The sequence below is a fragment of the Rhinolophus hipposideros genome, assembly GCF_964194185.1.
Source record: "Rhinolophus hipposideros genome assembly, chromosome: 14".
NCBI classification, from domain to species: domain Eukaryota; kingdom Metazoa; phylum Chordata; class Mammalia; order Chiroptera; family Rhinolophidae; genus Rhinolophus; species Rhinolophus hipposideros.
Genome location: NC_138060.1, coordinates 50478507 through 50500672, shown reverse-complemented (window position 1 = coordinate 50500672; position 22166 = coordinate 50478507). Strand labels below are relative to the sequence as shown.

Below are 22166 nucleotides of genomic sequence, written 5' to 3'. Positions count from 1 at the left end.
TATCCATAAGATACTAAAAAAAAAAAAAATCCGAATGACCCATCAACTGTGCATATAAGCAGGTTGTCATAATGGGGTTGGTAGACTTTGAATGTCTCAGATTGTCAGTCAAGATTCATTCAGAAGAGACACTAGACATTTCAACAGAGATGATTTCAAGTGGGGAATTTGGTTAACCAGGAATTGGAGAAGAGTTAGAACAAAGGGCACATTGAAGATCAGAGGTAGACAGTAACTGTGGGAAGCAACCACCACCCTCTGAGCTGGGAGAACAAAGAAAAGAGAAGAAAGTGGGGCTTACAAGAACCCAGAGGTATGGAGGAGGGGCCATGCCCAGCTTGTTCTGGGAGAGGCAAAAGCTGGAAACTGGAACCAATGTCTGCAGCTGGTAAGAACAGGAAGTTAAAAGGAAAACGAGAGTCCCTTCTTCACACTTCCAGAGGTGGTTTGCAGTTTGGCAGGCATCAAGGGGCACGAGTTGGGGGTGGGTGTATGTCAGAGGCGAGTGTAGAACTTAATAACAGACACACCCTGTTTTCAGATATGTTGCTTATGAATTAGCACCAAGCCAGTGTCCGAGTCAATATTTGACCAAGGCAACCAAGCCTATGTCCATAACATTTCTTAACACTTCAATAGTCAGCAGAGGTGGCAAACTGCTTCCTATTCATATCAATGTCATATTATTTACTGATATTATTAAAACTGATTTTCCATAAGAATCATAAGATACGGTAATAACAGATTCCTGGCTGGAGAGAGCGATGGCCACCTCCTTTGCATAGGGGTTGGGGGTGGTCCTGACATGTGTCTACTCAGTCTCCCTACTGTCTCCTAGCCAGGCATGCTCCCTTATGTCCTGCCAGGTCCCTGCAAGCCGCTGGGATTTTGAACTCCCATTTTTTCAAGCAGATACAAGGGGTGAAAAGCTCTTACTGTAATGTAATCTCTCATCCCCAAGCATGCAAGGATAGTATCATTCCAAGTGCCGAGAGGCATAAAAGCCCTATGTCACAGACAAAATGGCTCTTTCCTCTCCAGATCGTACACAATCCAGTCAAGCACTGCATTCCAAGATGTGCAGACCAGGACCTGCTGAACTAGTTCCCATTATCTACAGCAGGGCCTTTGAAGGAGACAAGAGGCAGGTGGGTTGGGGGAAATGACAGTGAGGGCTACGTAAAAAGGGCTACGTAAACTTTGGAAACCAAAACACACTTTGCAGTTAAGAAACAAAATACCCAGCAAGGATGGGGCTTGAAAAAAGAAATGTTATCATCTTCTAGGTGTTAACAGATCCAATCAAACATTTCATACATGAGGGTCTCAATCTGGGCAGGTGAAATCGGTCAGTGCATACAAACTGACTGCGGAGTGATAGCCACTTAATACTGAGGAGTCTGAAGCCCTATCTGTGTTTCCGAGGGAAGAGCGCAGAAAGCGATTAGTGATGTCTGCTATGGAGAAGAGCGGGGGGCCGGGTGACTGGTGTTTCAAGTATCCTGATAGCCAGAAGATAAGAGAACGCAAATATCACTCATAAACTCATAAGCCACTATGCTAGACATGAGAAATACTGCAGTTCACTCTAAGTGTAATTTCTATCACCTTTAATATCTTTGAAACTATGATTTAGCTTAAAATTATCAGTGGGTTTTTTCCCTTATCAGTTGTACCGTGTCTCCCCGAAAATAAGACCTAGCTAGACAATCGGCTCTGATGCGTATTTTGGAGCAAAAATTAACATAAGACCTGGTCTTATTTTACTATAAGACTGGGTCATTATATATAATAAATATTATAATATAATACAATATAATACAACACAATATAATACTGGGTCTTACATTAATTTTTGCTCCAAAAGACGCATTAGAGTTGATTGTCCGGCTAGGTCTTATTTTCAGGGAAGTACGGTATATAACCTAAGTGTGCATCTTCCACTCAATGGCATCTAAAATGTGATGAAAGAGAAATGCAGTGATTAAGAAATCAAGGCTCCCTTATGTGGCAAGTATATCCCTGATCCTGGTTATGGAAATCCCTGGGAATCCGTGCGTCTTACAAAATCTTCTAATTACGAAAGTGACCAAAAGGTTGTATTTTCAGGAAGAGCCAAAGTGAAGGGACAGTTCTAAAAAGCAACCAAAATAAGCGGTTGCCCTTACAACACTGGTGAGGTTACACTACAGACAACTTCCATGCTTGAGGGATTTACTTATGGTTGTTTTTTCCTAGAACTAAGACTCTCAAGCTGAATAGAGACAAGTTGTTCAGTCTCTCGGAGTCATAATTTGGGAACTGTGGCTCATAGACAACTGTACATCCAAATGCTTGTTAATACTGGATAAAAAACTCAGTCAATGCAGTCAATGTGCCTTTTACACACACACACACACACACACACACACACACACTCTTCCCATCTGGAAACGATTCATCGGAAGCTTACACAAAAACTAATCTTGAATATAAGTTGATGAGGACATCAAAACTCGAGGAAAATGAGGTGTCCAGGAGAAGATGACCTCACTATGGAGCTTAACAACACAAACTGCATGCAGAAAGGGGCTCCTTATTTATTATAGGAGAGGAACCCATATAAATCTCAAGGCTTCTGGCATGGATCAGTGGCGTGAGGTGGGGTCTACAAGTGAACTGGAGAAAGGCAAAAACACCTCTGCTGAGCGTATATTATCTCCAATGACAGAAGGCAAACTAATAAGACAAATGCCTCTGGTTGAAGAAAGGGAATGAAGGTCATGAAACCGTTTCCCACTCCTCTAAAGAAAAGTTATTAAATGGAAATTAAAACACCCAATCCGCAAGTTGTACCAAGTCCAGATATACTGTAAAATGTCACTGATACTCATTTAAAGGTGTAAAATTTATAGGGACTTAAACTTACTTGCAGACTGGGCTGCCTAGGATCCTTTACTTTTGGGGTGTACTCATGCTCATTCATCATTTGGTCCAAAGGGAGGTCTCCATCAATCATAGTGCCTTCAGCCACTGCCCCAGAGGAGGAATGAAGAAAGGCCCATCCAGGGCCCTTCCCTGGGATTTACATTATGGGAGATGTCCCTTCTCCTCCTCCAACCCCAAAAGGGGAGAGGAGGGGGGGAAAGGAAACCCACTCTTTCTCTGAGGATGGCTTGCTGGAACAGTGCAGGCCTGAGGAGAGCTCCACTTAAGGCCGTTCTTCTCTCTCTACTGCATGGACAAGCACAGGTCCAGTAGCAAGAATGAGGTTACCATGGCGAGAGGGCAGGGCTAAGCGATTGAGAGTGTTGGCGGCACCAAGGTCTGCGTCCCTGGATACCTGAAGCCTGATCCATCCATATTCTTCCACCTGGTCACCTGAGACTATTCATTCCCTTTTAGTCAATTGCAACCAAGAGTCCTTATTAAGACAGCATGGGAAATTTTTTAATTAGGTCATGGTGTATTGAAATTCTTCAACCATGATTTTTCCTCCCATTTGGGGTGGGGGTGTTTGTGTCTGCACATGTACAAGGGTGTGGGGGGGGGGGAAGAGAGAGAACGGAGAACACCTGCCTCCCAAATGACAAATGTCTATCAGTTTTGGATTCAAACTACAATTCCTCTATTCATTTTCAGTGTGCCCTCTGGCAGGTAACTTGAGGTTAATCTCTTTCAAATAAAGTGTTATCTATGCAAAATGGAAAGAATGATACTCAGGCCATATAGGAACTCGTATGTATGCATAAAATACCTATTTCAGTGCCTGGAATAGAGCAGCAGCTCAGTAACCAGGTCTGTTGATTCTTACTGATGAAAAGGGCAGCCCTATGGTTAATGAGATCTGGGAACTTAGGCAAAGTAACTAAATTTTATTCTTCCATTTCCATATCTTAATATAAAGTTTCCTTGGTCTACTTTCTAGAATAATTTATATTAGTTCACATAACAGTAGGCATTCTCAGCATTCATTGTGATAACTTTCTGTCACAGCGAGCAGAAGTGTCTGCAAGTTAGTCTATTAAGGTGATCAAAGAAAAACAGAAGACCCCAAAGTAGATCAGCAATTCTAGATTAATTTACAGTTTCATTTGTACACTTTAAAATAATTATGCTTAGTCATTAAGTCAATTGTCCTAATTTCTGTGCTGAATGGTACAAAACCTATCACTTTTTGCTTTAACATGAAGAATGCTGATGTTTACTTTTTCAAAAAGTGGGTAGACAATTCACGTTCAATAAAGGAAATCAGAAAGAAGACATGCATTTCACATTTTCTTACTACTACCGACTATTAACATCAAATGAAAAGTAACAGAAGCGCTATCACATTTAAGGCTGTACTGAGCTTGGATAAAACTCCCTTGCAACTGATGTGGTCATGACTTTGGATTTTTGGCCAATGAATATAAGAAGTGTTATGCAAGACTTCTAGGAAATCTCTATAAAAGGCGGGGGAGTGCCTGCTTGTTTTCAATTGGCCAGAACACAGATGAGATGGTCTGAGAGCCAGCAGCCATTTTGGGACATAGAGATGAATGTTGATACCTAGGAATGGTGGGGTTGAGCTGAAGGATTCTCTCACCTGTTATCTTTTTTTTAATAGGAAAGATTAAAACCTCAAGTATTTATTTAAACCAGTACTTTCTGGGAGCAGAGTGAAGGCCTGTTAGTAATTATTAAATTCATTTCCTAACTTATTAAAACAAAAACGAAATCACTCTAAAACAGAAAGCAGATGAGTGGTTGCTTGAGAACATGGGAGCACGAAGGGGTTTACCCTGAGGATACAAGTAATATCCTTGTGACCAAACTTTGAGGTGACAGACATGTTCAGAACGTTGACTGATGTTTCACGGGTAAAATACATGTTAAATGTACGCTGTACACTTTAAACATGTGCAGTTTATTGTCTATCAATTTTCCTCAATAAAGCTGAAAAAAAGTTTTGCCTCAGTCCCACCATAAAAGGAAACAGTACTATTAATAGTCTGGTTTATTTCTACTTCTCCCACTATTTTTTCTGTGCATTGTTTTCTGGTTTTGCATAATTTTTCTTGAACCAATTTTCTTGAACCAATTTTCGCTCATTTTACCTTAACACTGCGTGTTTTTTAATGTGATCACAAACTCTTTATAAACATAAGTAGCTAAAAAAATCCTTACTCCTATTGTTGGTGATTCATAATGGTACAATACCTTCAATATGCAGGGCGATGCCTTAGAAAAGATTCCCAAAGGAGGAATGAATTTAAAGCTCGGGATCTTTTTCTTTTTCTTTTTTTTTTCCTTTTCTTCTTTTCAATACATGACTTTTATTGCATCTTTAAAATATCAGGAATCACTCGACATCTTGGTGTTTCTGTAGCTGGACAGCTTAGATCTCATTCATCAGCCTGCTGAACTGTTCCTTTTTCAGAAACATAGATACCATCCCAAATTTTTCTGACATCTTGGTTTTGAACTGTTGTGGCTTGTGGAATCAAAGCAGCTGAATTTGATACAAGTTCAATATCATTTCCTTCAATAATTAACTCATCTTTCTAGGTTTGAGACATTAAATAAGCAACACCTGACCTCATCCGAACCCTGTGGATGTATTTTTCACCCAAGAAATTTTGGATTTCAACAAGAGAACCATTCTCCTGATAACGACGTTGATGGGGAAGTGAGCACACACAGACCTCCTCTTGTAACAGAAGCCCCAATGCAACGCCCTTCATCACGTTCTGTACTGACTACAGATTGTGTGAACAATAGCCAGTTTCTTCTGGTTTCCCCACCATTTGTCAACCCAGAGCCTCTTCTTTTTTCTTTCCAAGGAGTCTGAGTTCTACACTGATGTGACTGAAATCCCACCGCAGGGGGCCTCTCTCTGGGACCCTTCACAGTAACTGTGCGTCCCTTCAGGGTGATGTCCACATCTTCTGGAACGCCCACAGTCTGATTACTGAGGGTGAATGGTCTTTATCCTCGCAGTAGATGCAGCTAAGAGCAGCTCCAGATCTTTTTCAAATTATGTTGTCCTACCCAAAGAGTAAGCATGCTATACGCACTCAGTTATTTATCCAAAATAGTATTCCAATGTCATTTTAATTGGATAACTGGCTTGGGCTGAGTACAGAGTAACTGTCTGCCATGTTTTCTGGTTTGTTGTTTTCCTTTTAATACACAAAGGTTCTTGTATCACACTTCTAACCTAAGAGTGCTTTCATGCCTTTGGATATTCAACATAACCTTTAGTGATTTTTTTTTTAAAAATACTTCCCCCCTCTTCTCCATGTAACCCCTTTAATCTAGCTATCATACATTTTTACTTTGGTGGTTGCTATGATAGATTTAAATCTATTCCTTCATCATCCTTTATAAGCGGCTGGATGTCTTCTTAACTCTGAAGTTACTAGTAAAAAATAAAGTCTGAGGGGCCGGCCTGGTAGCTCAGGTGGTTAGAGCACAGTGCTCCTAACGCCGAGGGTCACCAGTTCGATTCCCACATGGGCCAGTGAGCTATAGCTAGTATGGTGAACAACAGCTCTCCCTGGAGCTGGGCTGCCGTGAGCAGCCGGAGTTTGGCGTGAGCTGCCAGCGGGCTGCTGAGTGCTGCCGCGGGCTACCGTGTGCTGCTATGAGCGTCCGGCAGCTGTTGAGGACTGCCATGAGCTGCTCTGAGTGGCCGACCAACAACCAAATGCTTCAGCAGTGCGGCGGTGGAGCGCAAGGCTCTCATAATACCAGCATGGGCCAGAAAGCTGTGTCCTACACAACTAGACTGAGAAACAACGGCTTGAACCGGAGTGGGGGGGAGGCGGAAGAAAAGGGCGATAAATAGATAGGTAGATAGATAGATTAAGTAATTAATTAAAGCCTATTTCTAGGATATCTACTGTTTCTTGGATCTGCCAATTTGCCAGTACAAATAAGCAGCTTTTGAAAGTTCCTGAATGTCATGCTTCATATGTTAACACTATTAAGAGCAAATGTTTACTCTTAGACCAATGACTTCCAAATCAAACTTGTTACTTAAATAGTCCCTGTAAAGAAATCAGAAGCTCTTCTTACTGTGACCAGAATCATTCTGTATTTTAGCTTAAGAAGGTTAAGTGTTTTTCTGTAAAAGGGGGGATGGGGAAGGTTGTATGTATACTCAAGGAAACTAACCTTTCTCTCAAAATGGCATGTTAATTGACTGTATTCCTTCCTTCTCCCACGTTCACATTAAGAACAGAAAACATTCCTCATGCCATGTCTGTTGCACTCTTTAATATAAACACTACTAAATGACAGTGTAAAAATTATGTGGTTGGGCCATTTCCTTAACATTTTGACCAAATGCGTGAAGAAATCAAGTGTCCAAAGCACAGTGCATCCAAATCAGCGTGTTATTTATGGCACTTCACCATCACTTCTTTACCCTGTGGAGCACATCTCAAAATTTCAGTGTCTGTCATGTCCTTCTGTCATGCCCTTAGTGACCAAACAAGGAGAAAACAATTGCATCTTCACACACAAATCTGAAGATCTCTTTATATAAATAAGCAAAAGCATACCCTGTGCCATACATCCATACACCTATATATATGGGCTGCTTTCCCCAGTATCTTCCAGATACACTTTTGAAATGCCTTGGGGATTAGACAGGGACTCCACCTGAAGATTTCAGAACAGTGCTTTCCCTTGACATAGCAGACGCTCAGTTAAGTATCTGCTGAACGCATGCAGACCCCTCCCCATCCTCACTCAGTTTCTTCGACACATACCTGTTGTCCTGACCCCTACAAGGAACCCATGTGCAAAACACTTGTTCACAATGAACACTGGATCACACTAGTCTTCTGACCTTGGGGACAGAGCTTGTTTCTGTGGCTTAAGTGGGAACAAACTGGCTTTTCGGCAAATGGTTTTTGAGCAAAGCTAACTTGTCCTCAATTTCTACCTCGGCTTCCCCTCCCTGCACCCAAAAATGTGTGCTGGCATCACAGAATGAACTCAAAGGGAAAGAGGGGCTGTTTTCTACCAACATGACTTCTTAACAGGTATGAACCCCGACACTCTACTTTCACAGAGGGCCTCCAGACAGTTTCTAGGAATGGTCGATGCCTCTGACAAGAACTTGCTTCAGACAGAACCGGAGTCTGATCTTCAGATCACCAGCTGAACGCAGGTTTTAAAGAATTATCACCAAGAGCCACGAAAAGGGCACGACACACCCACACCCACGTGGTTACACAAGGACTTTCTAGGGAGTCTATTCACAATCTATGTAGTTGGTGTCCAACAGGCATGGCTGGAGCTGGCCAGACAGATTAACACACTGAGCACCCCAACTCACCCCAAGAACTCACCTGTCACCTGGCTCCTTCCCCCGAAATGCCCCGGCATCCAGCATTTACATTAGTATCAGGCAGAGCAGTACCAACTGATACTTGAATTTCACTCCTACGTAGGTTCTTCTCACTACTCATCACACAGCAGACTCTCAGCCAACACTCACTGTATTGGCTTTAGACAGTTGGGTGTGGCCATCCAAATCGTCTGCCCTCCTCTCTCTTCTCCATAAAAAGCTCCTATTTCCACTTCCCTGAGATTTTATCATTTTAACCACACATCTCTCAAGCCTCTAGCAAATCACAATTAACTCCTTTTTCTCTCCAGAGTAACTGATGCCAGCAGAGCACAAAGCGCACAAGCAATTCTCTCATCATGTTTCCAGGAACCCGAGTGTTCTTGATCTCCAAGGACAGAAAGGGGTTAATCAGAAGATACCCTAATCTAGGGGAGCAGGAGCCAGGTATCAGTAGTTCTTTAAGCTCCCCAGATGACTGTCCAGCGCAGATGCCAGCAGGGGAGGCATGTGACAAGGTCCTAACTATAGTGGCATCAAAATGAAAATCACCACTTCATCCACAGGAATACAGATATTTTGAAACAGAAAAGAAATAAAACAGAACTACGCACTAGTGGGGTGCCGGCAAACGAGATTTGAGATTTAACAGCAACCAAGAGATACTCTGCACGCATAAGAATACAACAGAATAAGTCACTGTAGAAAAGCACTCTCTAACTTCCAATTTTATGAACTGAGTATCAGATAATCTGACTCATCAGCAAGATTACCTCAATACCACGCATCAGAATCTGACTGCTTCTTCTGGGAAACTTATTAAAATCTAAACCTTCCTTCCACCCCCTTCCATAAAGTACACGGTGAGTTCTACCATTTCCAAAAAAGGATTATATTCTTAAAAACAATTCACTTATTCAAAAACTCTAGAATGTAAACAACGGTTTCCTATTCAATTTCTGCTCAAGGATTAGCAGTATTTCTTGACTTTCAAGCTTATCCTACAAGACAAGGCAAACATCTCATGATTTTTTTGTTTGCCTAAAACTGTGTTACCTGGATCAGGTAAGAAGATTCAGAATCAGTTCAGGCTCACGGTACTACCTGACTATGTATAAGAACTTTGCCATACCGTCAAGTTACAAGTGTCCCTTCTTACCCCAAAGGGATGGGATGGGGATTCAACAGAAATAAGGGTCTTAATTTCCAGCATGTGACTTTATCCCCAGGAAAGAGTTTGAGACTCTGAACCCTGTTGTAAAATTTCCCATGCTCACTTACTTCTCACCTATAAGTAAATAAATCTGAACAGCAAAGGTCTCTGTCTGAAAAGCATTAAGCTCCCAGTCTGTCTGCAGTCCTGCTTGTTAAACACCAATGTCCACTTGCATTTGGGGAGAGGGCAGGATGGGAAACAGATGATGCCACGGAGACCCCGTGTATGAGTCTGGAACAAGCCCTGACTAGCCCGTAACTCCGGCCACATCCCTCTCATTGTCATAAGACCACCAGGAGGTCTCCCTGCCCCACCCCCAAGAGATTGCTGCTGCCTGGGGATCACGTGAGCTCACGTGGGTCACACTGGTCCATGGCCCCCGCACACTGGCACCTGCCCAATAATCCATGCATGCCATCTGAAAGGCAATGGGAAAGGTTTTGTGTGCCAGGAAAAACCGAGGAAACAACCAGGTGACGACGGGTGGGAAGGACTGACCTGGATTGCCTGGCGGCCCTGCTGGGCGTCCGCCAGCAGCTGGATGGTGAGCGCCCGCGAGTCCTGCAGTGCCTCCTGGAGGTAGATGAAGCTATGGCCCCCGTGCCGGCCCATTGTACACTCACGGCAGATGGGCACTGAGCAAGTGTCACAGTACAGATGCAGCACCTGGGGACCAGACAGGAGATAGGCATTAATGAGAGATGTGGGATCGGGGGCAGGGAGGACAGCAACAGGGGTGCTCCGGATCCCAGACTTCCAACCACCCCCTTCCCAGCAAGCAAGCACATCCCTACAGGGAGAGGGAGCAGTGCAGTGAACTGGGAACACAACTTGCTTTCTGTTCCCACCCCCTCTGCCCCAAATCAAAGGAAAATGAACAGCCACCCCCCTCAGTCCAGTCCAGTTTCCTTCAGAACTACTATAACGGAGTCACTTCAAAGGCATACGAGATTTCCCTGTATTTTGGATTAAATACCCAGAGAAGTTCTCTCTTGCCACCCCAGCCTCTGAGTACATGGAGGAAGGTTAGGAGCCAGAATCCATCACCCTCACACCACAGCTTGCTGCCACCCTCCCCATCGAGGAGATTAGCGCAACATGCAAAGCAAGGTGCTCCCAGGCACTCAAGCAAGCTCCAGGCTTAAGATTCTGGAACGAAGGCAAAAAGCTAGTGGTAAGGTCAGCCAGCTTCTTGTCTTTCTTCTTCCTGCCAAGTTGTTCCAAGGAGTTGACCCTGGGAGGCAGCCCGCGCTGACAGAACTGCTTTATGCGATGTTCTGTATTTCCCTAGGGCAAAGCATACTGGGAGGGGGAGAGAGAGAAGGGTTGGCACAACCTCCACCTGAGCTCTCAAGAGAGACAGCTCCTTGGCACAGAAACTGGGCCAGTCTCGTTGTATCCCTCCACAGAGCAGGGCACTTAGCAGCGCTCTGCGTAAATGTTTGCTGGATTGCTTTCAAGAGCAGAGCTTAAATGTGCCTCTGCTGCACCTGGCTGTGAGGGAAAGCCAGCCAACAGGCGACAGGAGGCAGGGAAGTGGTGTCCAAGGGGGTGCCCTCACATACAGACCACACTTAATCCCCAAATGAAGACAAGAGGTCATGACGGGCTTAAGGCCACACACGGCTAGCAAAAGCAGAGCAGGGAGGCCAACCTGAGCCTTCTCAAGAGCTGCGTCCAACACAGGCCTGCTACCGGCCAGCTCAGGCAGAGCACACAACACCTGGCTAGGTTCCCTGGAGGTCCAAGACGAGTGACTCGAGAGTCTGTGTGGAACAGACCCAGAGCTCATCCTGGAGAGGAAGCAGGGACAGGGAGAGAGGGCTGATGCTGGGAAGCCTGAGGGCCAGCAAGTTCCCAGTAGGCTGAAAATGCAATACAAAAACAGCCCTGGGGCAAGAGTGAGTGAGAATGCTCCTTCTCTCCTTTTTCCAGGTTGTTTTACCTACTAACCAGTCTGAGCATGGAGCACATCCATTACGAAACGATCTCCCAAATGGGCTCATCCAGTAAATAGGCCTGCTCCACTCGGTTAACAAGTTCATAGGGAGGTGTGTCGTACAGCATGGGTTAGGTTGCTTCTCTGCCAACTTTTAGATTTAGGAATAGGAAAAAGGTTTAGGATTAGTATGTTTCTTCTCTTAAGAAATGGGTCTGATAGGGCTAGTTTTATGGACTCCTTAGGAAGAAGGGAAAATGGGATCAGGGTCAAAACTTTACCAGTTTTGCCCACTGCAATCCTTTTCCAGCAGCCATGGTAGACTGAAACCAAGTGATGGCAATCTGCCTTCTTCAAGACCAACAACTTTTAAAAGCAGGCCCTCCATTTAGAGATGAGCTAGTCTTTCCAATCAGGTAAATCTAACATTCTCAAACTAATCTTAAATACTATCCAAAAGATGTAAAGCTGGGTAAATTTGGGGGAAATTCCTGTACAGTCTCCCCCAAGCCCCCAGAAGTGTAGCTAAAGCAATTGAGTTTCAACAACTCAACCACATTCCTTCTCTTTGCTGCCTCCATTTGTCATGGGAATCAAGGGATCACTCCTATGCTAACGGGAAGTGTGAAAACCTTCCATCAAAAGGTTCCTTATAAATCAGAGCGAAACATGCTTCTGAACCTTCTGTCCTCCCTCCTCCTGCCAAACAGCGGAGCAGTCCTCTCTTAACCTCTTCTCAGGATTTACCTGTTCTGGGGACAGCTGTGTAGACTGTGTGGCGTTCCCCTGCTTTCTTTCTGTCTGTGGGTTCATGCAAATGTTAGCAGCTCTCCTCAGCAGTGCAGTGAGTAGAAAAGAACCTTGGCTATTCGCCCAGAGTCTGGCACTACCTGGTCATGGGACCACCCATCCAGTCACCTGTCTGGGCTTCAGTCTCATGTGTACAACACATGGAGTCTGACTAGGTACTTCATCAGATCCCTTCCGCCCCTAAAAGCCCAAGAACCCTGTGTCTGGGGACTTGACATCAGAAACCAAAAGGCTCTGAAGTAATTCTGGGCCGAGGCAGGGAGCCAGGCTCCAGGTGCCAACTGTGCAACTGCTGCAAGGAATGAAGTTGATTTTTAGGTTTGTTAAAATCGGAGCCTGGATGATGTCGTGCATACCTCTTACAAAATGGAAGTGTTGAAGAGGTGAAGTGGCTAGAAAAGAAATCCTGCACAGAAGGGTGGCAAGCAGGGTGCCCGAAGCCCGCTGTGTGAAGCCTTGAGCCCACTAAAATAGGCAAAAGGGGTACCCAGATGCACTCCCACCTGGCATCATTTCACGTGGGATCGATGCAGCATTACGTGCCCTGGATCACACTGACTTTGGCGGTGCCAGGTGTTTCTGCAGTTGCACGCTGGCTGCCCTGTTGGGACCACAGAGGTAGTGCTGGGGTAGGGGGTGGGGAGCACCCAGCTGGTTGATAATTAAAGGCTACGGGTGAATTAAAAGCATAGCCTCATGGTGCTTGTCATTAATAAACCACTGATTTTGTTTCTTAAAGAACACACTGTCCAAATATTGAAAATGCCGTCAGTCTTATGAACTTTGCTAAAAGTTGGAGTAACACTTTGGGAAGGTTTTGCATTCTGTTTTAGAAGTTCCACATCTCATCTACCTGCAATTTCTAAGGTCAAAACCCCACCACTTCAGAGCTTGTGAAAACGATCAACAGGTAAGGATGTGCATGGGTGCAATTCTCTCTGAACCAGCCGCAAGGTCTTTTACAAGAATAAACCGGGAGCCACGTCTTCCAAAGGGCTGCGCAGAGGGTCCAAGGCCAGAAATGTGGCAGAGGCCATGAACTATGGCTCCAGGAAGAGGGCAGGGGGGGAAGGAGCAGTGCTCTACTGGCAGGAATTCCAGGGCTTGGGGCAGCCTGTTCGAGGCTTCCCAGGCAGATACAGGGACATGCCCCCACCCTCCCCCACCTCCCCGCATGGCGACAATCTGGCTGCCCCAGCTGAATGGAGCAGGCTCGACCTCTGACCTCACAAGTGACCACCCTCTTCCCTGCCCCCAGCTTCCAGCACGCCCCACCCACTGCCTTCCTCTCCCAAAATTTCTAAAATACCAGGCAGAGACAAAGACCTAGGAATGCGGGCCCAGCAGGAGAGGAAGGGGGAGGTTAAAGAAAAAATAAATAAATAAAAATACCAAGGAGGCAGGTTTACCTTAGCCAGCGCTTTAAATAAAGTGCTTTGTTAGGGAAGACTGTGTGTGCTTCTGGAGTCTACTTTTTATACTACCTGTGACCCAACAAGGAACGAACGCATGCAAGCATGCGCGCGCACACACAAACACACACACACACACACACGCACGCACGCCGTATTAGAGCATGGCACATCTATCAGAATGAGCTTCGAGTTTTAAATAAAACTGCCCATGTAAGTGAGCAATGTCAGCTGAAAAGATGGAGGCGCCTCTCATTGTCAAAAATGCCCCAAATGAAATACAATATATTCACGGTTATAAACTTTTTTTTTTTTTTTGACATCCCTTAAAATGACTGGGGACATCTGGCCTCCCAGAAACTCAGGCCTGGCCAGAAGAAGGTCTCCACCCAGCCAAGAGGGCTTCTAAGCTTCCCACTATAGAAATGAAGTGCAGGATAGCTAGTGCTAACCAGAAGCCTTATCAGCGTGTGCCACATACAGACTCCTATTTAAAAGTGGTGAGCCAAGTTCGAGGAGTCAAGTCCAGCCACGAAACTAAGTCTATTCAATAACAGCAAAACGAAACTTTACTTGATATATGGAAAATAACACTGAACGCCTGGGAAGAGGGAAAAGAAAGGAATCTGGACCCCCATTCAAGCACCATCACCACCAGTTCACAACAGCAGAGCCTAGATGATGACGCGAGGAGGGGGCGGGGGGTCCTGAAAAAGATTTTAGATAGGGTACATGCATGTATTTTTAATGCAAAGAGATCCACAGTGCGAATAGTTTTAAATCTCTCAGTTTCTTGCTCAACTGCTTCTACTTTTCTACATAACCATCCTAAAATATGCTATTCTAGGTATGCATATGTGAATTTTTTTAAGACATAAATAGGAGTACATTACACTCAACTTTATTCCGTAACTATATTAACTTGGAGAATGTTCTGGGTCAAGGTGCCTGTTTTATGAATGACTGCATGGTATGTCACGTGTGGATGGACCACAACTTATTTAGTCCCTACTGATCAAAAAGTATTTTTGAAAAACCATAAGCAATGTAGTGACTGTCCTTGTCCTTTTACAACCCGAATTTTTCAACTTGGTAATATAGTGAATTGCTACGTCAGCACGTGTCAGGGTGGGAAACATCTACTTGCACGTGTCGACAGTAAGGATTCTAGAATTTAATAACTAAGTCAGTTCAACCTCCATCCATATGAAGAACATAGGCTGGCAAAGGCATGCTTCTGTTCCCCCAGAAGACTAAATGTCCACAAAAAGCCAGCAGGGGGACACCAGGCATCGAGAGGGCCATTGTTGGGACGGGGAGGGAAGGCTGTCCACTTGTGCGTGGCTGGAAGGCGGCTTCTGTGGATGGAGATTGAAAAAGGCCAGAGAAGAGGAGCAGCAAGAAAGTAAGCCTTTGTGTTTTCCATCCGTCGTAGCGGTTAAGCAGGAAGACACTGTCCCCAACACAAGGGCGTGGGGAAAATGGGGCTGCCGGTTTGCGCTGTCTCCGGAGAGGGGCAGTGGACAGGGTCTCAAGGTCTCAGGCAATGGACAGGAAGTGGGGTGTGAAGATAAACACGAGCCTGGGGGGACCGTTCAAACACCCAGTGAAACAAGCACTGGGGCCCCAAACAAACCCACAATGTCCTTTTTGCAATTGCAAACTCCAACAGGCTCTGGAAACCAAAAATTTTGGTATAAACTATTTGGCAGCAAAGCCTGAACTGGTGTGAAAACTGTTTGATTTTTACCTGTGCCATGTGGTGTGAGTTTTCATACATTCCACTGAAGAAACGCTAATGTTCGTTCTTTCATGGTGTTATTACTAATAGATGTGCATGGCACGCTATTAACTGTATAAAATCAGAAAATCTGAATGTCGAAGGCACGGGTTTAGGCTCCATGGACAAATGTGCAAAGGGTTGGACACCGAGAGGGGTAATTGTCAGCTCCAACAACTCTAGTTTCAATATGGTAGCTGGTGCCAAGGGAGCAACATAGCTTGATGATCATGAAACATCCTATGTTGTTCACTTGAGGTGTCTGTCACCTTAAAAGCCACTTCAGGATCCCTTCCCTGTTTTTCCTGAGAAAATCTTCACACACACACCCCAAAGACCACTGCTCACCCACTTTCCCGACATCTACCAACCACCGCGTAGCAAGACCCAGCTCCTCAGTACCCCAACCCACACGTTTCCATAAACCATGCACCTCCTTTTCCTTCCTACCACCTACTCCCCCGGCCTGCGGGACCAGAGGCCCAGGGCCCCAGAGCTGGTCCCCACTTTCCAGCCTAATCCCAGGAGGTGTGGTGTTTCCCCGGAGCACACAGCTTTTAAGGTTTACTAACATGTGAAAACAACCATTAACTTTTCAAAGCTAAAACGACCAAAGTTAAAAAGGCACAGGTAATTAGGTGAGTTACGTTCTGTTTCCACACTTAAATGATTGAATTTGGCTGGGCTTACCTGCAGATTTGGTAAGAATGAGAAATAGCCCAACTTTTGGCTCACAGAAACTGATTAAAAAGTATGGAAATGAGTTATCCTGGAAGAAAACCACTCCCCCTCTAACACTGACTCTTGAAGATGAAACCCCAGGGAACACGCACACCCTGGACAGCACAACACACAACACCCCTTCCACCCGTTTGGCCAGAGCCACAGAAATATAGTTTCACCATGTTTCTTACCATAGCCCCCTCCAAAAGCTGAGGGTACATACAGCAAACGACTCAAGAAAGGCCTTTAGAAGGCAAGAAGGGACAATATAGCCCGGGCATGTGTTTTTCTGGGATTCTGGCCCCAATCAGGAAGCTGCAGTTAGTTTAACAGGACAGGGGAAACCTTCCAGGTGAAGTAGAAGAGCAGAGGTCGGGGTGGGGACAGTAGGAAACACGGCAGGCAGATGACAGCCCTCCCCACAGTGAGGTACCCTTAGCATTTCTCAGAGCCTTTGTGGAGTCACAAAAATAAACATCTAACTTTGAAAAGGTACGATCTGTCGCAAATACCAGAGTAGGACCATTCAGATGGGAAATCCAGGGGTACACGTGATGGGGGAACATAGCTATGGCTCCATTCGTGCCAATTCCAGCCCTGCAGAGAGCCTCACGGTATGCCCCTGGCAGTGGTGCTGGCGCTGAGTGAGCCTTGTTAGGCCTGCATCCTGCTTCCTTCCTCCACTGCTGCCTGTCACGGCTGCTGAGAAACAGGTCCACCTGCCAAACTCTCAGGGTCTGCCTCTGGAGAACCCAACCTGCAGCAGCTCCCTCACTCTGGAGAAGAATCACTTAACGCATTTGTCTCCCAGTGCGATTCTGGTTTCCAGGCGGGAGCCTTGTTGTGTTGGCTCAGCCACTGCAGCCTGGGGCACATTCCTGGCCAGCCATGCCCACCAATGTCAGCAGGAACTGCTGCCCAGGGCCTGGAACACGGGCCCACAGTGGCAAGGGACACTGTGCTTGGGGCTTCCTGCAACGACCGGGTCCAAGTTACATGACACTTCGGACATGCCAGAATTGTGTTTTGCATCCATTACTGGCTACACCGAATGTACTGTTCAACCAAGAAACGTGTTTACCTAAATAAAACTTATGTGTTTAAAAATTCTTCCACCTCAGAAATAAAAACAATACTGCCAGACCCACATCAGACTACATCCACACGATAGACTATTTTTCAGCAATGAAAACGAATTACTGATTCGTGCATATGCTTGGTGGAAAAACAGAATCAAAAGAATATACCGCATAATTCCATTTATATGAAGGCAAAACTAATCTAAGGTGGAAAAAAAAAAATCAAAGGTTGCAGGTGTGAGTGGAGAGCACCCAAAGGGTCTGTTCTGGGGTGAGGGAGACGTTCTAGGATTTTGATGGAAGGGGTGTGTGGGTACAAAAGTGCATATAATTGTCAAAACTCAGAATGCATACTCATAACCTGTGTATTTTATATAAATTATACCTAAAAGTGAGGGGAAAACCCTCCCAGCAATAACCTAGTGTTGATGGGGTAAAGCTTGGAGGCTTGCCGAGCTGTGGTGCTCTATATCTAGTATGGGGTTCAAAATGAGTCACCCTCAAATCTCTTGTCTTCTGAACAAGCCTCTGTAGTACGCAGCCTATTGCCCTGTTTTGAGCTAGGGCAAATTTAGCCTCCGGCTCAAGACAAACTTCTGCCTCTCCCTTAACTACCTAGAAGAACTTGAATTAGGGGCCTTGCCCATAATAAGCGATTGTCAGAGATAACCTCTTTTGACCTGTCCACAGGGCAGGACAAACTTCTATTTACTGAGCATCTGCTCTCCTTATCATCCTGCCAGGACCCTCTGAAGCCCCCAAGGCACCTGACCTCACCCAGCTCTGGATGTCTTACATACCCGTTCCCTTTCCATCTCTGCTCCTCTCTGGCATGCGGGGTCTCTGACTCGCTCATGTATGTGGGGCTCCCATACATGTGTGTATTAAATGTGGTTATCTACCTCCTGTCTGTTTGATGAGACCAGCCAGAAGAACCTTGAGGGTATAGAAAAGTTTGTTCCTCCCCCACACTAGCTAAGGACCTAATAAATACCAGTTGAGCCCATAAATGAGTTACTCCAATAGCCCCACATAATTTACTCCGAGTAAGTTGCTACCACTCGTCCCACAATGTTCCCATTAGGTATTATTTTTCCTTTGCCCTCCACTATAAATATTATCTCAAGTTCTATCTCACATGAGGCAAGCTGCAGACCAACTCCCTGGAGGTTTTGAAAAAATTAGAGCCCCGAGTCCGATTTACAGCACCACAGGCGGCCGGCGGTCGTACAAAGCCTATGAAATCAGTCGTGTCCCAGCTGCATGCCTCTGACCTCTGCTGTACTAATGAGTGGCCCACGCCGCTTCCAGCAGCAAATAAAAGAGATTTGTTCTAACACGGAGATCACTGGCCACGTAAATTATAGATTTTTAAACCAGACCCGAAAAGATAGGTTTTGACATAGATACAGTTTTCCTGTTGCTTCCGAGGTGGGGAAAGCCAGGCAGTTTTCATCTGTTGTCTTCTGAACAAGTCAGTGGTGCTTGAAGGCTGACTTGAAGAAAATGGCTCGACTCTGTAGGTGGCCATGTAATTCAGTCCTCACCTCTTAAACAGTGGGCGACATTGTGCACCTGAAACCTTTTCGCTCCCTAAAGTAGCAAAAGGGGTTTCAATTGTCTGTGCCGCTGAGATCACGTGGACAGGTGGATTTAAAGAAGGGAAGGCACTTATCACCTGGGGCACACAGAAATAGACACAGATAGTAAAATCAGTAACAAAAAAAGTTTTAAAATCTTTCTAGCCATATTTTCTCCCTCCAACATAACGCAGTATTTTTTTTTTCCTTTCTCTCCCCAAATTCGATTACCTTGAGTAGCTAGACGCCTGGGATTCAGGTGTCCTCTGCTTTGGGCAAGAAAGGACCAAGTCTGGCCTTCTCGGTCACCCAAGATGACACTGTCACATCCGTTACCAATTTTAAGAGTGGGTCACCTTTCCAAGCCTGCAAATCCAGAGGTTAACCAAGTATTTATTGCTGTAGAAACCTTGTTTTAATCCAGAGTTGTTCCGAAGGCAGAACTTATCTAAACTGAGGAGACCAATCAGAGAAGCAGCAGCTGGCCTCTGAATTCTCCTAATGCCAGTAAGTGCCCAGTCCTCAGCAGGGGGGCAAGGACTACCTGTGTGGCTGAAGCATGGGGATTTGTCATCAAGCCCCCAAGTCTAGGATTTCTCCACAGCACTCCTCAAAGTGGCCCCCATTGATGAGAGCATTACAAAGAACGAACACACTCTCGCAACACCTCCTCTTTCCTTGACACCCCAGGAATCACCAGAGCCTTTCTCAACAGTTTTCCTCTGTGAGTAAAAGGCAAAATGAACAAGTGCAGGGAGGGCTTAAAGCAAATCTCCAGTGCAACAGCTGGGGGCAAAAGGAAAAGCCTTAGTCTTATCAAGAAATGGATTTTTAAAAAAACAAACAAACAAACAAAAAAACCCTTTTCAAGTTAGTAGTTTGTTAGGCCATTAATTTAAACCGCAGAGGCACGCACGCCTCCACACCAATAGAAGACCTAATCCCCCAGACAACCCCACAAATACCAAAGGGACACCACTGGCCACACAGTTAGGCTAGGAGTCATCAGAGGAATAGGAGCCCTGGGGCTGTTCTGTGATTCGGGCGATTTCTAGGGTGGGTCTTAACCCTTCTCCTTCAGCCCCCCAAAATGCAAACTGGAGAGAGCAAGGAAACCTCTTCCTATGACCTAGAGGTCCTAGGTACGGTGGGAACAAGAGGGCAAGAAGACACACAAATACTAAGCAAGACATCTCAGATTAAGCACCATTAACACTTAAACGCCTTTTTAAAGAAGGGTGTGGGAAACAGAAACCAAACTCAACAAAGGGTGGGAACAAGGAGCCTAGGCAAACCAGTAAAAACTGGTCCAACAGGGAAAGAACTGGGTGGTAGAAAAGCTACATTCCAGTCTTAAGTGATGTGACCTGGGGAAGAACGGCCCAACCTGTGTTGGAATCACAAGGGACGAACAGGGATAATCCCACTGCAAAGGATCAATTCAGCAGACAAACCAGATGATTCAAAAACTGTCCCTGAGCTAAAAGCCAGAAATGAAGCCCTAGTCCCTGGGAGTTCACCCACCCCTCTTCCCACAAGTGTGCACAGCTTTTAACAGCTGCGGTCTTAAAGAAGCACTAATTACAGCCGGATCTGGCAAGGAGTCAGGGAACCCCCCACACCCAGACTAGCAGGATTTCAGGCAGAAAAATGCCAACTAGTAATAAGATACAATCCAAAAAAAGATCAACGTTTGGGGAGGGGACACTGCAGGTAAAACCACTGGCATCAAATTCCTCTTGAGAAGCCTGAATTCCCAGGACCGGTTCATCATAGTGTTTTTTTCTTCTCTAATGAGAAAATAATGGTAATGAGAAATAATTTCACGTCAAGATACGGAGCTCTCTCAGATACCCCACTTCATTTCAACAAATGAAGCTTGTACGCATGAGGCCTCTCTTCACACTGTTCCCTGAGTGCCATGCAGGTCAGCAGAACTTACCGGGCAGTCTGCCTGCTGACCTCCACTCAGCAGACAATGCAATCGGGGGCCCCATCTTCTGCAGAACTTCCCCGTCACCCCCCAAGCAGATACTCAAGGATAAACTCTTCGAGTTCAAAAAGATGGGAAAAGCTAGACCTGATAAGGTGGAAAAAGATAATTCCCCAAGCTCTGAGCTGGCAAGACAATCAGGTGGAATCGGTTATCTCAAGTTTCAGGAGGAAAAGAATAGCCTTCACAATGGTCTCTGCTTGGGTCCCAAAATTCCTGACTTGCTTCATCTGGCTGTGTTGATTAAAGAAAAAGTCGCCCTTGTTTTGGCGAGCACCTAACCCAGAAAAAGATGAGCTATAAAACAGGCAAGATCTAAGTGTCTGGCTGTAATGGATCCTCGCATCGGTGTGTTTTGAAGTTCTGGCCCCCTGTGCCCTTTGCCTTAGTCCTTCTACCACATTGATCCCACTGTGCCTAAAACTTAAAGGGCCTTTCCCTAGAGGTGCTGGCCGAGGAGTCTTCGGCTGGCCCCGGACCCATCCACGTTTGGGTCAGCTGTGGGGAGCCTCCTGGCTCTCGCCACATTTCCCTCCCGGGTGGTCAACTTCATCTGTCTTAGAGTCAGCTCTCATATTCAGCCCACACTCACGTGTCGTCTCTGAGGGGTCTCCAAGGCCACGTATCCTTATCAAGTGTGCTGTTTACTGGGGTTTTTTGTTTTCCTTCATTTACGCTGGATTTAAGGCTCTGAGCTAAGAGCCTTGGGGAGATTTAAAAAAAAAAAAAAAAACACCACAAGCTTACATTCTCCTAGAAGTCTTGGTTGGCCAGTCTGGGAGGTCTGCTCAGGTTGTCTAGGCATAACTGATAGCACCCTCTTTCATAATCAAAAATGGCACACAGTTTAGAAACCCACTAGAGAGGATCAGTAATACAAACTGTAGAATTCATCAGAGTACATACATGAAGGCAGCAGATAGGAAAAATTGCCATCCATAAAATGGCTCTCCGTTCCTAGGATGTACTGTGGTCCCAAGGCCTGGGGGGTGGGGCAGGTAAACCAGAAGTGTCTTCTTAGAAAGAATGGAATAAAGGGGGAACTGAGGTGGAAGATTTATACATCAAATTAAAAGGACCAACTTGAGCAAAGGAGATTCTGGAAGAGACTAGACGGGAAATGCTGGCTGGAAGCCTGGGGGGAGGAAATGGGGAACCAAGAAAAGGCTTCTTTCTGAGCAGGGATGTAAATGGGAGCTGGGTGACCTTGAGGGGACAGAGATGTGATGACAATGATTGTTCCAGTCATCTATCTAGACATGGAAGGAGCCCAGGGCACAACCTGGGGCCACCTTGTGTTGAAGAGTCAAA

The 22166-nt window shown here is 45.5% G+C and overlaps 1 protein-coding gene and 1 pseudogene across 2 annotated transcripts in view; both read right to left on the bottom strand.

The window, feature by feature from the left end:
- Window positions 1–22166, bottom strand: part of TRIM71 (tripartite motif containing 71) — a gene marked incomplete at both ends in the record, with an annotated part of 61682 nt that overhangs the window by 7772 nt on the left and 31744 nt on the right. Inside the window, one exon of the mRNA XM_081071882.1 lies at window positions 10038–10205. Within this exon, the coding sequence (XP_080928008.1) occupies window positions 10038–10205 (168 nt within the window). The remainder of the gene's footprint in view (window positions 1–10037; window positions 10206–22166) is intronic.
- Window positions 5367–6709, bottom strand: LOC308507337 (large ribosomal subunit protein uL6-like; annotated as a pseudogene). The gene is made up of 2 exons: window positions 6597–6709; window positions 5367–5932 (listed from the first exon to the last, which is right to left on the bottom strand). The product of its transcript is annotated as a large ribosomal subunit protein uL6-like (transcript).